General features: G+C 63.4%; 2 protein-coding genes across 2 annotated transcripts in view; one reads left to right on the forward strand and one right to left on the reverse strand.

Annotated features, from left to right (window-relative positions):
* Nucleotides 1-15175, forward strand: part of SND1 (staphylococcal nuclease and tudor domain containing 1) — a 77937-nt gene that overhangs the window by 58210 nt on the left and 4552 nt on the right. Inside the window, exons 16-17 of the mRNA XM_077783736.1 lie at nt 1954-2063; nt 14612-14800. Coding sequence (XP_077639862.1) covers nt 1954-2063; nt 14612-14800 — 299 coding nt within the window. The remainder of the gene's footprint in view (nt 1-1953; nt 2064-14611; nt 14801-15175) is intronic.
* LRRC4 (leucine rich repeat containing 4) lies at nt 8234-10608 on the reverse strand. The gene has a single exon (XM_021546968.2). The coding sequence runs from the start codon at nt 10483-10485 to the stop codon at nt 8515-8517; it is 1971 nt and encodes a 656-aa protein (XP_021402643.1). The 5' UTR covers nt 10486-10608; the 3' UTR covers nt 8234-8514.

Below are 15175 nucleotides of genomic sequence, written 5' to 3' on the forward strand. Positions count from 1 at the left end.
AGGCCGGAGAGGATCCGGAGCGGGATCCCAGCCCGGAGCAGCCGGGAGCTGGCGGAGTTTAAGGGTTCCGGTGTTATTTTGAGGGAAAAGATTCCATTGTGGTCCGTGAGCCCTCCCGGCCCTTTCCTGGAGGAGGAAGGGCAGCTCCAGCCCCTCATTCCCATTCCCAGTGCAGCACTGGGGTGCTCCTTGCTGGAGAAATTTGGGATCAGTGCTGGGGCAGGATCAGAGCTAGGGTCGGGATCAGAGCTGTGCCAGAGCCCACTCGGTGCTGGAAGGAGAATCCCGGGGTGATCCTGGATTTTGGGGGTTCCTGATGGCTCCAGCTCATTAACTAAGATCCCAGGATTTCCTGCTGCCCATCCCACATTCTGCTGTGTTTCCCAGAATTCCCCTTTTCCAGAAATCCCCCTTTCCGTCCCTGTTCTTGGGGACAGAGGGCGTTGGTGCCACGAGGGGCAGGGACAGGGCTGGGAAGCTCCTGCTGGATTCCCTGGAAATGGCTTCCCTTGGAAGCAGCACGGCCTGGGAATGGGGACTGGGACGGGATGGGGATACAACAGGGCCAGGAATGGGGATGGGGATGGGGATGGGGATGGGGATGGGGATGGGAATGGGAATGGGAATGGGAATGGGAATGGGAATGGGGATGGGGATGGGATGAGGATGAGGATGAGGATGAGGATGAGGATGGGGATGGGGATGGGGATGGGGATGGGGATGAGGGTGAGGAAGGACCTGGTGGCACAGGGACATTGTCCATCAGGATGGGCTCTGGGCGCTCCCGGCTGCTCCGGGCAGGATCTGTGTCCTTGTGCCCCTGGGTGCTGGTGACACTGACGTGGCCTTGGGCATGTGGCACCTCCTCACTCGTGGCTCCAGCTTGGAGCTGTGATTCCCAGCACTTCATTCATTATGCAAATTATGTAAATGATCATTAATAATGCAGAACTTCCCTCTGCTCTGATCCAGGGCAGGGGGATGCCGGGGGCAGCGGGAGAAAGGGACATACAGGGGAGTGGTTGTGATGGAGGGCTCTGGATGGGGGCCTGGATATGATTCTGTGTCCCATCCCTGCTTGTCCCAGTGTCCCCATCCCTGCTTGTCCCGGTGTCCCCATCCCTGCTTGTCCCAGTGTCCCCATCCCTGCTTGTCCCAGTGTCCCCATCCCTGCTTGTCCCTGTATCCCATCCCTGCTTGTCCCAGTGTCCCCATCCCTGCTTGTCCCGGTGTCCCCATCCCTGCTTGTCCCTGTGTCCCCATCCCTGCTCGTCCCAGTGTCCCCATCCCTGCTTGTCCCAGTGTCCCCATCCCTGCTTGTCCCTGTGTCCCCATCCCTGCTTGTCCCTGTATCCCATCCCTGCTTGTCCCTGTATCCCATCCCTGCTTGTCCCAGTGTCCCCATCCCTGCTTGTCCCAGTGTCCTCATCCCTGCTTGTCCCGGTGTCCCCATCCCTGCTTGTCCCTGTATCCCATCCCTGCTTGTCCCTGTATCCCATCCCTGCTTGTCCCGGTGTCCCCATCCCTGCTTGTCCCTGTATCCCATCCCTGCTTGTCCCGGTGTCCCCATCCCTGCTGACACATCCCCTTGTCCCTGTCCCTGTTTGTCCCCGTGTCCCCATCCCAGCCTGTCCCAGCCTGTCCCACCACCATGCCACCCCTGGACCCTCCTGGAGCTCCCCTCATCTCCCTTGCTTCCAGCATCCCCTTCCATCCCAGCCCTTCCTGGGGCGTCATTCCTGGGGTGCCAATCCCGGTGTGCCATTCCCAGTGTGCCATTCCCAGGGAGCCGTTCCCAGGGTGCCAATCCCAGTGTGCCATTCCCGGGGTGCCGTTCCCGGGGTGCCAATCCCGGTGTGCCATTCCCGGGGTGCCAATCCCAGTGTGCTATTCCCGGGGTGCCATTCCCGGGGTGCCGTTCCCTGGCCCTGACCCTTCCCGGTTTTCCTGCAGGGATCGAGTGCCCGCGGGGCGCCCGGAACGTGCCGGGGCTGGCGCAGGAGGGGGAGCCCTTCAGCGAGGAGGCCACGCTCTTCACCAAGGAGCTCGTGCTGCAGAGGGAGGTACGGCCGCAGCCGGGCGCCGGGGGATCCGGGGGATCTGAGGGATCCGGGGGATCCCGGGGGATCCGGCAGCTCTGAGGGACCGGTGGGTGAGCTGTACCCAGAGATCTGGGGATACCGAGAGCTCCCAGGGATACCAGGAGTGTCCTGTGGGGTTTGGGAGATCCAAGGTGTCACCAGCAGATCCCAGGTGACACCGAGAGATCCCAGGGGATCCCAGGAGATCCCAGGGGATCCCGAGGGATGCTGAGAGTGCCCTGGGTGAGTGCAGGATGGACGTGGGGTTGGATTCTGGATGGATGTGAGGTTGGATTCTGGATGGACGTGAGGTTGGATTCTGGATGGATGTGGGGTTGGATTCTGGATGGATCCCCCCCGTTTGAACCTGTTCCCGTTACCATCTCCGGATATTAAAATTCCCTGGAACTCCTGTGATTTCCCTGATTGCAGCTCCGGAGCTCAGGGCCCATTTTGGGTAATTTTTCCGTGATTCACAATTCCAAGGTGGATACCAGATGTCTCCTCCCCCCGACTGTCACGGTCCCGCTGAGCCAAAATTCAGGGGCTGGTGCTCCCATTCAGATGTTGGCGCTGGTGCAGATGTGGGCATAGATAGAGATGGGATTCATGGATCCAGATAGGATTCATGGATCCAGATGTGGCTGTGGCTGCAGACATGGTTGATGCAGATGTGGACACAGCTGCAGTTTTGGGCATGGATCCAGATGCGGGCAGGGATGCAGATGCGATTTGTGGATGCAGATGTGGCTGCAGACCCCGGGGTGGGCACAGCGACAGCTGTGGCCCTGGATCCAGATGTTGCCATGGGTGCAGATGTGGTGGACAGAGGTGCAGTTGTGGGTGTGGGTCCAGATGCGGGTGTGGGTCCAGGTGTGGGTGTGGGTCCAGGTGTGGGTGTGGGTCCAGATGTGGGTGTGGGTCCAGATGTGGGTGTGGGTCCAGGTGTGGGTGTGGGTCCAGATGTGGCAGCAGCTGCAGGCCAGTGATGCCAGCTGTGGGGACCTGGGAATGCAGGGGCACAGGGATGTGGGACATGGGGGTGCAGGGACACGGGGACGTAAGGACGTGGAATGCTGGGGCAGGGGGACATGGGAACATGTGGGAATGCAGGAACATGGGAATGCGGGGATGTGGGAATGCAGGCACATGGGAATGCAGGGATGTGGGAATGCAGGGATGTGGGAATGCAGGGACATGGGAATGCAGGGAGGCAGGAATGCAGGGACATGGGAATGCAGGGACGTGGGAATGCAGGGACCTGAGGGCATGGAAACACAGGGACAGGAGGACACAGGGGCGCAGGGAACAGGAACATGGAGAAACAGGGACACGAGGACACGGGGATGCAGGGGCACAGGGACACAGGAACACGGAGAAACAGGGACACGGGAGTACAGGGACACGGGGACACTGCAGTCGTCCCCCTCCCTGCTCAGCATCTCCTGCTGCCGGGAATTGCTGACCCGCATCCCAAGGGCTTCGCTCCGCTGCCTCGGCACATTCCGGAGGCTCCGCGCTGCACCTGCCCAGGAATGCCGTGGCAGGGAGGCCAGATGGAGCCGGAGCTGCTTCCCAGGAATGCTGTGGCAGGGAGGACACGTGGGAGCCGGGACGCTTCCCGGGAATGTCGTGGGGAGGCCGTGGGAAGATGGGCTGCTGCCCGGGAACGTGGCGCTGGGGAGGCCACGTGGAACTGGGGGTGCAGGGCAGGGACTGGGGGTGCAGGGCAGGGATTGGGGGTGCAGGGCAGGGATTGGGGATTCAGGGCAGGGATTGGGAGTGCAGGGCAGGGATTGGGGGTGCAGGGCAGGGATTGGGAGTGCAGGGCAGGGATTGGGGGTGCAGGGCAGGGATTGGGGGTGCAGGGCAGGGATTGGGGATTCAGGGCAGGGATTGGGGATTCAGGGCAGGGATTGGGGGTGCAGGGCAGGGATTGGGGGTGCAGGGCAGGGATTGGGGATTCAGGGCAGGGATTGGGGGTGCAGGGCAGGGATTGGGGATGCAGGGCAGGGATTGGGGGTGCAGGGCAGGGATTGGGGGTGCAGGGCAGGGATTGGGGGTGCAGGGCAGGGATGCCGTGGCGGGGAGGCCGTGGGGAGCCGGGATGCTGCCCGGGCCGATTCCCGGGTCCCGGCACGGGTCCCCACAGTTCCCACGGGGCCGCGTTCCCGCCGGCAGCCGATCCCTGCCCACCCCCACAGCCGTGGGATATTTTTATCCGGCGGCTCCGGCTGCTGCTGACTCACGGGCCCGGAGCCGCCGCTGACGAACGGCCCCGAGCGTGGGGGGCAGGGGGTGCTGGGATGTTCCGGCGGGATCACGGCTCCCGGAGCTCCCGGGAAGGGCCCGGGGACCCCCGGGTGCCCCTCGGCTCCTCCGCGGCCGCGCCGATCCGGCAGGAGCTGCTGGTCCTCCGGGAACGCCGGGAAACTGCCCCGGCCCCCCACGTGTGCCAGGGCTTTCTGTCCACTGGAGCCGTGAACTCCCAGTTGGTCAGTCCTGCCCTGATCCCAGTCCCGATCCCAGCCTGATCCCAGCATTGATCCCAACTCCAATCCCAGCCTGATCCCAGCACTGATTCCAGGGTCAATCCCCACCCTGATCCCAATCCCAGCACCAATCCCAAATCCAGGGCCAATCCCAGCCCTGTGCTTGGAGCATCTGCGGTGTCCCATTGCATCCTCCCACATCCCATTCCATCTGACCCCATCCCACCCCATCCCATCCCACCCCATCCCATCCCATCCCATCCCATCCCATCCCATCCCATCCCATCCCATCCCATCCCATCCCATCCCATCCCATCCCATCCCATCCCACCCCATCCCATCCCATCCCATCCCATCCCATGGGTCCCATCCCATCCCATCCCATCCCATCCCATCCCATCCCATCCCATCCCATCCCATCCCATCCCATCCCATCCCATCCCATCCCACCCCATCCCATCCCATCCCACCCCATCCCATCCCATCCCACCCCATCCCATCCCATCCCATCCCATCCCATCCCATCCCATCCCATCCCATCCCATCCCATCCCACCTCACCCGACTCCCTCTGGAGCCACCGATGCCAGGGTAGGCACCAGCAGAACTCCAAATCCCGCTGCCGTGGGGACTTCCCTGTCATTCCCTAAAAATCCCTGGATTTAGTTTGTCAGTGTTTCCCTTTCCCCACATCCCAGGCCTTATTCCCACCCTGCTCCAAAGGAATCATTCCAGAGAAAGACCTGGGGGTGCTCCGGGAATTGGGGGTCCTGGGGGGATTGTCCTTAACAAGATGGATGGGATGGAATTCCTGGACGTGGGAGCTGGGGGGGTCCAGAACCAGAGGGGTTTGGGGATGAGGATGGGATAAAGATTATGAACTCAGCTGCCCTAATTTTGGGCTAAAATCAATGCAAATAAAATCCATAAATCCCTCCAGCCCCCTGGAGCATTCCCAGGATTTTTGGGATCACTCCTGTCTGTTCCCAGCACAGGGAGGAAGGGGGGGTTCATCCCCCAGGATGAACAGGAGGTGTTGGCATTTCCAGATTGGCCTGGGTGGGAAAATTCAGGAATAAAGGGAAAAAAAAAAAGCAGGAATATGGTTTTGGGAAAAACTGACCTGGATCCGCCAAAGATAGCAAAAATCCTAAAAAAAATCCCCAAATCCCAACGCTGAACCCTGACAGCTCCGTGGTGACTGGGGGAGACGCTCAGCCCCCCCAAGATGGGGTGGAGGTGGCGCCTTGGGGACATTGGTGCCATGGAGGGTCCCTGTGTCCCACCACGACAGGACACTCCGTGTCCCTGTCCCTGTGTCCCTCGTCCCCACCAGCAGCACCCTGCACACCCCGTGTCCAGGCTGGGGTCCCCATGTCCCCACACGAGGTGTCCCCATAGCACAGAATGGGGTCCCTGTGTCCCCTGAGGGACCCTGCTGTCCCCTCAGAGGGGGGGTCCCGCTGTCCCCTGAGGGACCCTGCTGTCCCCCCAGAGGAGGGTCCCTGTGTCCCCTGAGGGACCCTGCTGTCCCCTCAGAGGGGGGTCCCTGTGTCCCCTGAGGGACCCTGCTGTCCCCTCAGAGTGGGGGTCCCGCTGTCCCCTGAGGGACCCTGCTGTCCCCCCAGAGGAGGGTCCCGCTGTCCCCTGAGGGACCCTGCTGTCCCCTCAGAGGAGGGTCCCGCTGTCCCCTGAGGGACCCTGCTGTCCCCTCAGAGGAGGGTCCCGCTGTCCCCTGAGGGACCCTGCTGTCCCCTCAGAGGGTTGATCCCTATCCCCCCCCCCTCCAGTCCCAGTTCCAGCTGCCAGCCTGGGGGGTGACCCCCAACCCCCCCAGCCCCACCCCGGGGTCCCGCTGTCCCCCCTGCCAGTGCCACCCACTGCTGGCACCCCCTGATTCTCATCATTCCCCCAGTGTCACCCTGAAATTGTCACCACAATGTCACCCCTAGTTCTTGTCTCCCCCAATTCCCATCACCCCACTGTCACCCCTAATTCGTGTCCCCCCAATTCCCATCACCCCACTGCCACCCCTAATTCTTGTCCCCCCAATTCCCATCACCCCACTGTCATCCCTAATTCTTGTCCCCCCAATTCCCATCACCCCGCTGCCACCCCTAATTCTTGTCCCCCCAATTCCCATCACCCCTAATTCTTGTCCCTCCAATTCCCATCACCCCACTGTCACCCCTAATTCTTGTCCCCCCAATTCCCATCACCCACTGTCACCCCTAATTCGTGTCCTCCCCAGCTCTTGTTCCCCCCCGTGTCACCCCCAGCTCCCCTCACCCCTCCCCTCCTCCTCCTCTCCCTCCATCTCCTTTCCCGCTCCGCGGTTTTTCCAAAGCTTTTCCTGCTGAGAGGACAAAAAACCCCTTTCAGGCTGGCGGGGAGGGGGCCCCCCCGCGCCCCCCCGAGCGCCCCCGTTTAACCCCTCGGGCACTCAGCATTACAAATTTGGAACAATATTTATTAAAATACAAAAATACACTTGTTTTTTTTTTGTTGGATTCGCGGTACAGTCGGATCCTTCCGGCGTTTACAGCCCGAGAGGGAACTTCTGCATCTCCTTCCTGCCTTGCACCCCCCGGACACCCCCAAACCCTAAATTTTAGCTCAGCTTTGCCCCCCTCTCCGAGAACATTTTAAAGCTAAAACGAGAAATTAAAGTAATTCCAGCGCCCGAGCTAACTGGGGGGGCCCCTCCTCTCGCTGCTGCCCGACCCCCCCGACCCCCTCATCCCCTCGGGACCCCCACGAGGCACTTGGGGTCCCCGCCGGGACCCCCCGGCGCCACCTCCAATGCTGGTGGCCCCCCGTTGTCACCTCCCCCCCTCCCCAAGCCCTTAATTTCTCCCAGCCCCCCCCCGATCCATGAGCAGCCCTCGGGGGGTGTCCCCACTGTCACCCCCTCCCGGGGACGGGGGGTGGTTCCCCACGCCCCCCCCCCCCGCTCAAAAAAAGGACAAAAAATGCCGTTTTTAGTGAAGGTGGTTACAATCATTGGTCGGGTCTCCCGTGGGGCCCCCCCAGCCCCCCAGGAGCCGTAGCCCTGTGCCGGGGGTCCGGGAGGCCCGGGGGGGTGACAAACACCGTGGCAAAGGGGGTGCGGAGCGAAGCGGGGGGCACCCGCTCTCCCCCCTCCCCAAATCCCCCCCAAACCACCCCCCCGGGCGCTTGCGGGGTTTTTCCCCTTCCCGTGGGTTTTTGAGGAATTTTTTGCTTGAATACATTGCAGACGTCCATCCCCAGCCCTCAGGCTGCGCCCCCCGAGCCCCCCACCCCCCAAATTCCGTTCCGTTATTGCGTGGGGAAGGTCCTGGCGCGGGGCCGAGATCCCGCTCCGGTGACGCCGGAGCCGCCGGCGCGCGGCCAAGGGCAGCGCCGCGGGCTGGGGGGGCCGACCTCAGCCCCTGCCCCGAGTAACCCCCAAAAGCAGCCCGAGCCCCCCAGAGCCCACCCCGACAGCTTCTGCCACCGCTCCGGCGTCCCCCGCGTCCCCCCGCGCCACGGCACCGCCGCTCGTCCCCGAGCACGGGGATTTTTCCTCTTATTACCGATGGGTTTTGTTTTTTTCCTCTGTTTCTCCTGGTTTGTTTCTTTTTGTGTTTAAATAGAACCTGCGAGTTAGAAAATAGTGGTTTTTTGTAGGAGTTTCGGGTGGGTTTCGTTAAATTTTAATAGAATCTGCTGCTCTTCTCGGCCCCGAGGTTGGCTATAGAAGCATGTACACGAAAAAGAGTCTCTCCCCCCCCTGTACAAAAGTTGTGTCTATTATTGAGGAATTCTCCTGGTTTTCCTTAGTATTGAGGAATTCTCCTGGGTTTCCTTCTTTTTGGAGTTCTGCTTTTGTGCATCTATTGCGTTTATAATAATTTGGGGTTGAAGGGGGGGGGAATGACGACCCAAAAAAAAAATCAGGAAAAAGCCCCCAAAAAAGAGTCATATCTGGGTTTCCTGAACTTTCTCCTTGGGGTGGGTCTGGATTAAATAGGGGTCGGCCAGGGTGGTCCCGGGGGGGTGCAGGGAGTTGCCCAGCGCGTTCTCTGTCCAGTGGGCGCCGTGTCCGGCCTTGTAGGTGTTGTAGTTGAGGTGCTCGTGGATGTTGGGCAGCACCACGGCCCCCTCCCCGGCCCCACCGGCCGGGGCGGCCGCGGGCGCGGCGGCGGCGGCGGGCGCGATGTCCTCGTCCACCTGGATGATCTCCACGGTGCGGGCGGCGGTGACGGTGCTGCGCTGCTGGTGGCGCTTGCGGAGCTTGTAGAAGACGATGAGCATGGCGGCGGCCAGCAGCGTCACGGCCACGAAGCAGCCGATGATGATCTTGGTGGTCTTCATCACCTCGTCCAGGCTGGTCTGCAGCTTGTCGCCGGCGTCGGCCGTGGGCACGGCCACCTGCTTGGGCGGGCGTGTGGTCTGCACCAGCACGGTGGTGGTGGTGGTGTAGGCCGGCTGGTAGCCCGTCGAGGTGGTGGGCACGGGCTTGGTGAACTTGGGGGACACGTCCTCGGGGGAGATCTCGGTGGTCTCCACCGTGACGGTGGTGAAGAAGCTGTAGTTGGAGGTGTTGAGCTCGGCCGTGCTGACGTTGAGGAAGGCCGAAGCGTTGGAGTTGCCGGCCACGTTGGTCACCATGCAGGTGTAGAGGCCGGTGTCGGTCAGCAGCACGTGCGAGAAGTTGAGGGTGCCGTCGTTGAGCACGGAGAGGCGCGGGTGGCTCGAGGCGTGGCTCAGCACCGTCCCGTTGGGCAGCAGCCACCGCACCGAGGACATGGAGGGCGTCCGGCAGCGCAGCTCGGCCACGCGCCCCTCCGAGATGTTGAGGTCCGCGGGCGCGTCCATGATGAAGGGCGCCGAGCACTGGAAGGAGGTCTGGTCCACCTCCACCAGGAAGCGGCCCCGCATGTGCAGCGGGGCGTGGCAGCGGCCGCAGCAGGTGGAGTTGGTGGGGATGTACTCCCGCAGCCACCACGACAGCCAGAGGATGTCGCAGTCGCAGTCCCAGGGGTTGTGGTGCAGGTGCAGCTCCACCAGGTAGCGCAGCGGGGCGAACAGGTCGTGGGGCAGGGACGACAGGTTGTTGTGGGCCAGGTTGAGCTCCACCAGCGCCGTCAGGTCGTCGAAGGCGTTGCGCTCGATCAGGTTGATCTGCGAGTTCATAATCCAGAGCTTTTTGAGGGATTTGAGCCCGTGGAAGGAGCCGGGTTTGATCTCGGGGAAGTTGTTGCCCGACATCTCCAGCTCCTCCAGGCCCACCAAGGGCGTCAGGTTGGGCATGTCCTTAATGTTGCACATCCCCAGGTTGAGGTACTTGAGGTTGTACAAGCCCTCGAAGGCGCCCTCGGAGATGTACTCGAGCTTCTTGAGCTCGCCCAGGTCGAGGCGCATGAGGGAGGGCACGCGGTTGAAGGCGTAGCTGGGGATGCTCTCGATGGGGTTGTTGCGCAGCCACAGCTCCCGCAGCTTGGACAGGTACTCGAAGGCCCCGCTGGGGATCACCGTCAGCCAGTTGTCGAAGAGCTCCAGGGTGTTGAGGCTGGCCAGGCCGTTGAAGGCGCCCACCTCGATCTGCCGGATGGCGTTCCTGCCCAGCTGCAGCACCTCCAGGTGGTGCAGGTGGCGGAACGTGTCCGCCTGGATCATCTGGATGTTGTTCTCCATGAGGTTGAGATAGCGGGTGTTGGAGGGGATGCCGGGGGGCACCTCGGCCAGGCCGCGGCGGGTGCACACCACCTTGCTGAACTGGTTACTGCAGGAGCACACGGAGGGGCAGCTCTGGGGGCCCGGCGAGGCGGCGGCCGTGGCCAGGAGCCACGCGTGGAGGGTCAGGGAGGCGGCCAGGAGCCCCGGCCAGGTGCGGTGGCGGCGGTGGCGGCGGAGGTGGTGCACAGTTACCTGCCACAAGAGCTTCATGGTGTGGCACGTTCATCATTCACCATCGTCTGGGGATGGCGGCGAGAACAGGAGAACGGGCTCGGGCCCCCCCCTCTCCCGGCTCCCACGAGCTGGGGGGCCCGGCTGGCCGGAGGGGGGGGGGTCGGGGTGCCGGGGTCGGGGGGGCTCCGAGGAGAGCGGGGCTTGAGGAGGGAAAAATTAAAATCTAGGGGGGAAAAAAATCAGCGGTAGGTGCTGGTGGGGGGGGAGGGTGGGGGGAGAGGAGGAGAAGGAACCCCCCCACGCCCGGCCCCGCTCGCCAGTACCTACCTGGGGAAGGGGGATCGGGGGGTCCGGGGGGTCGAGGCGAGCGCGGGGGGCGCGGGACCGAGGAGGGTGGGGGGGCGGGGGGGGGCCGGCTCCCAAAAAAAAAAAAAAAAAAAAAAAAAAAGACAAAATGGCTCCTGGAGGCTGCGGTGCAGGATGGGGGGGGGCCGGCCCGGCTAAGCGGGGGCCCGGCAGCCCCCGACCGCGGCCAAGCCCGCGGCCTCGCACCTCCGCCCGTGGGGCCGGCCCGGGGGGCTCGGCGGGGCCGGCATGGCCGCCCCCCCCCAGGCCGCGGGGAGAAGGAGGGGGGAACGCGGGGAAAGTGGTGAAAAAGGAAATAATTAAAAAAAAGAAGCGTGGAGAAAAGGAAGAATCGGGGAAAGGGGAGGGAGAGGAGGAGAGAAAAAGTGAAAAAAAAAAAAAAAAAGAAAAGAAAAACGGGGAGGGAAATGGGAATGGGGAAAAAAAAAAAAAAAAAAATTTGGCCAGGAAAGGGAATTGGAAAAGGAGGTAAAAACGGAATAAAAATGTAAAATAAAATCAAATCAAGATAAGGACGGAAATGAGGATAAAAGTTAAAATGAAGCTAAAATCAGATGAAAAACTAAAAATAAAAATTCAAAATATTAAAAAAAAAAAAACCCACCCCAAACAACCCGGACGAAACCTAAAAATAAAACAGGAAAATAAAGATTAAAAATAGGCCGAAATAAATAAATAAATCGCGGGGAGCCCCCCCCGGGAGAGGGAAAAACGCGGTTCGGGGAGGGAGCGGGGGGGAGGAAAGGGCGTCGGCGTGGGGGGGGGGAGATGCCGGCGGGGGCACCTCCCGGTAGCGGCGGCGGCTGCGCTGGTGGCGGGGCGGGGGGGTCCCGTCCCGTCCCCTCCCGCGTGTCGTTCCCGCGTCCCCGCGTGGGTGTCGCGTTCAGCGGCGGCGCGGGGCGATGGTGGCGGTGACAGCGGCGGTGACAGCGGTGGCGGTCGCGGTGCCGGCGGGCATCCTCCGGTGGCGGGGGCCGCGCGGGGCGGTGCGGGCGGTGCGGGCGGTGCGGTGCGGGGCGGTGCGGGCGGTGCGGGAAGCAGCCGCGCAGGCGGCTGGCTCATCCTTTTGTCCTTCAGTGCGAGCGCGGATGGATTGCTGCTGCCGCCGCTCCCGCTGCTCCTGCTGACGCATCCCGGCTCCGCACAGACCCCCCCGCGCCCCCCGCACCCCCACCCACCCACCCACCCGCCGCTCTCCGGAGGGGCCCCCGCCGGCCCCGCTTCGGCCGGTGCGGCGGCCCCGGAGCGGTTTTGTGCGCGGGGAGGGGGATGCGGGATGCGCCGCTTCCTCCTCCTCTTCCTCCTCCCTCCCTCCCGCCGCCGCCTCCTCCTCCTCCCCCTCCCCGCAGCCCCGCTCGGGGCTCCTGGAGGGGGGGCCGCTCCCTGAGCGACCCCTCCTCGGGCCCGGGGAGGCGGACGGACGGACGGACGGACGGACGGACGGAGGGCCGGGGGCGGCAGCGCGGGGCTCGGCGGCTTTGAGGTGACGAGGGCCGGCGGGACCCCGGCTCCGAGCCCCCCGCGGAACGGGGACCCCTGGGCCCCGGTGTGCCACCGGCTGTGCCACCGATGGGGAGCAGCAGCCCTGCCGGGGTGCAGGGGGGACACGGGGCGACTGCCAGGGCTGGCCACGGGCGACAGGGACAGGGACCTGCTGCTGCTGCTGCTCTCTGGGACCCAGGCTGAGCTCTGCGCCCCCAGCAGTGCCTTGTCCCCTCCGTCCCCCTGGGACTGGGGGGGCATGACACCACCTGCAGCCCCCCGTAAGCACCCTGTGGCCTCCCCTGCTCTGGTGGCACTGGTGGCATTTGGAGCTGTCACCTGAGTGCCAGCACTGGGTGGTGGGACCTCTGCGGGGCTGGTGGCTCCTCTGGGACACCCCCTCTGGCGGTGCTCCAGGGCACCCCAGGACCCTCCTGTCCTTCCTCCCGGGGGTCGCTGTCCCCGTGATGCTGGCGCGTCCCCAGGGGGGTTCGGCTGTTCCAGTGATGTCCCCACCAGGAGCTGCAGCAGGAGCTGGTGGCCTCCTGTGCCCCACGGGTGGGTCCCACACGTTCTGTGTTCACTGCAGTGGCCACATCTTGTCCCTGAGTCCGTCACTGTCCCGCGTGTCCCCGGCCAGTGACCCAGTGGTGACGCGGGAGACAGGGACACCGTTGTCACCCGGAGTGTCACCCTGCGGCACTGGGGAGGTGCCACAGCCGTGCACGAGGTGCTGACCCCAGGGGCCAGCCTGGCACTGGCACTCCTGGGGGCAGCGGGTGGCCTGGGGCCGTGTCCCTGCCGCACACCAGACTTGGCAAGTGCGGTGCCATGTCTGGTGTGGTGCCATGTCCACTGTGTGACAGTGCTGTGTCTGCCACAGTGCCACCACCAACGGTGGTGCCCAGTGGCCACTGTGGTGCCCTCGGTGATGCCCTGTCCACTGTGGTGCCACAGCCAGCGTGGTGCCATGGTCAGTGTGGTGCCATGTCCAGCGTGGTGACATGTCCAGTGTGGTGACATGGCCGGTGTGGTGGCATGTCCAGTGCAGTGCCATGGCCAGTGGGGTGGCATGGCCAGTATGGTGACATGTCCAGTGTGGTGACATGGCCGGTGTGGTGACATGTCCAGTGCGGTGCCATGGCCAATGTGGTGCCATGGCCAGTGTGGTGACATGGCCAGTGTGGTGACATGGCTGGCACAATTCCATGGCCAGTGAAGTTCCATGGTCAGTGCCATGACCAGCGCAGTGCCATGGCCAGTGCAGTGCCATGGCTGGCACAATGCCATGGCCAGTTTTGGTGCCGTGGCTGACATGATGCAATGTCCACTGCAGTGGCATGGCCAGTATGGTGACATGTCCAGTGTGGCATCATGTCCATTATGGTGCCATGGCCGGTGTGGTGATATGGCTGGCCCAATTCCATGGCTGGCTTTGGTGCCGTGGCTGATTTGGTGCCATGTCCAGTGCAGTGCCACGGCCAGTGTGGTGACATGGCTGGTGTGGTGACATGTCCAGTGCAGTGCCATGGCCAGTGTGGTGACATGGCTGGTGTGGTGACATGGCTGGCATGGTTTCGGTGCCATGGCTGACGTGGTGCCATGTCCAGTGCAGTGCCACGGCCAATATGGTAACATGGCTGGCCGAATTCTATGGCTGGTTTTGGTGCCGTGGCTGACGTGGTGCCATGTCCAGTGCGGTGCCACGGCCAGCGCAGCGCAAGGACAGTGGGACACCTCCAGGCTTTGGGAAGCAGCGGGAGCGGTTGTGGTGGGATGGGTGAGCTCAGGGGTGGCACAGGCCCCGTGTGGCAGTGCTGGCAAAGCCAAAGCCCCGTGACGGTGACAAAGGCCACGGCCGGGGTTTGAACCGTGGTGGTGCGGCCCGTCTGTCAGCCCTGAGCCCAAACCTCGCTGTCCCCTTGGCCACACAGCCGGGCCTGTCCTGTGCCGTGTGCTGTCCGCAGGGCCACACCGGCCACAGGTCCAACCCGTCCTGGGGTGGGGTGTGATTCCCAGGATGGCATTCCCAGGATGGCATTCCCAGGGTGTGATACCCAGGGTGGAATGGGATACAGGATGTGGCAGGACCTGGTGGCTTCGTGTACCCCGTGGGAGGGTCACGCGTGTCCCTTGTCCCCCACCACAAGGGGACACTTAGGGCTGGCACCTCGGGGGTCCCAGGGTCCAGGCTGGGTGCAGGGAGGCAGCTGGGGGGGCACCACCTGCGCCAGCTCTGGGAGGAGGTGGCGCTTGGGGCAGGCCGGGGTGGGGACAGGGGCCCGCAGCTCAGGGGATTCCCGGGATCCCACAGGTTGAGGTGGAGGTGGAGAGCATGGACAAGGCCGGGAATTTCATCGGGTGGCTGCACATCGAGGGCGTGAACCTGTCGGTGGCGCTGGTGGAGCAGGCGCTGTCCCGCGTCCACTTCACGGCCGAGCGCAGCCCCTACTGCAAGGCCCTGCTGGCGGCCCAGGACGCGGCCAAGCAGAGGAAGGAGAAGGTGAGGGCGGTCAGGGGTCAGGTGCCCCAGCAGTGTCACCACCCCAGAGACATGCTCCCACCCAAAAGACGGCCCCACCACACCAGATGTCCCCGCCCTGAGAGATCTGCCCACCGAAGGATGTCCCCGCGTCAAGAGGTGGCCTCGCTCCAGAAGGTGTCTCCACACTGAGAGACAGTCCCACTCTGAGGGGTGGCACCATGCCGAGGGATGTCCCCACCCCAAGAGATGTCCCTGTGCGAAGGGATGTCCCCACCCCAAGAGCTGATGGCCCCACTGCAGGGAATCTTGCAACCCCAATTAATGTTCACACCCGTTGGCTGCCCACACAAGAGGTGACCCTGCCACCGTGGATGTCCCTATCCTAAGAGATGT

This window comes from Lonchura striata, chromosome 5, assembly GCF_046129695.1.
Source record: "Lonchura striata isolate bLonStr1 chromosome 5, bLonStr1.mat, whole genome shotgun sequence".
NCBI lineage: Eukaryota > Metazoa > Chordata > Aves > Passeriformes > Estrildidae > Lonchura > Lonchura striata.

Bases quoted from the DNA above. Each gene is read 5' to 3' on its own strand.
- LRRC4 (XM_021546968.2), bottom strand. From the start codon at position 10,485: ATGAAGCTCTTGTGGCAGGTAACTGTGCACCACCTCCGCCGCCACCGC.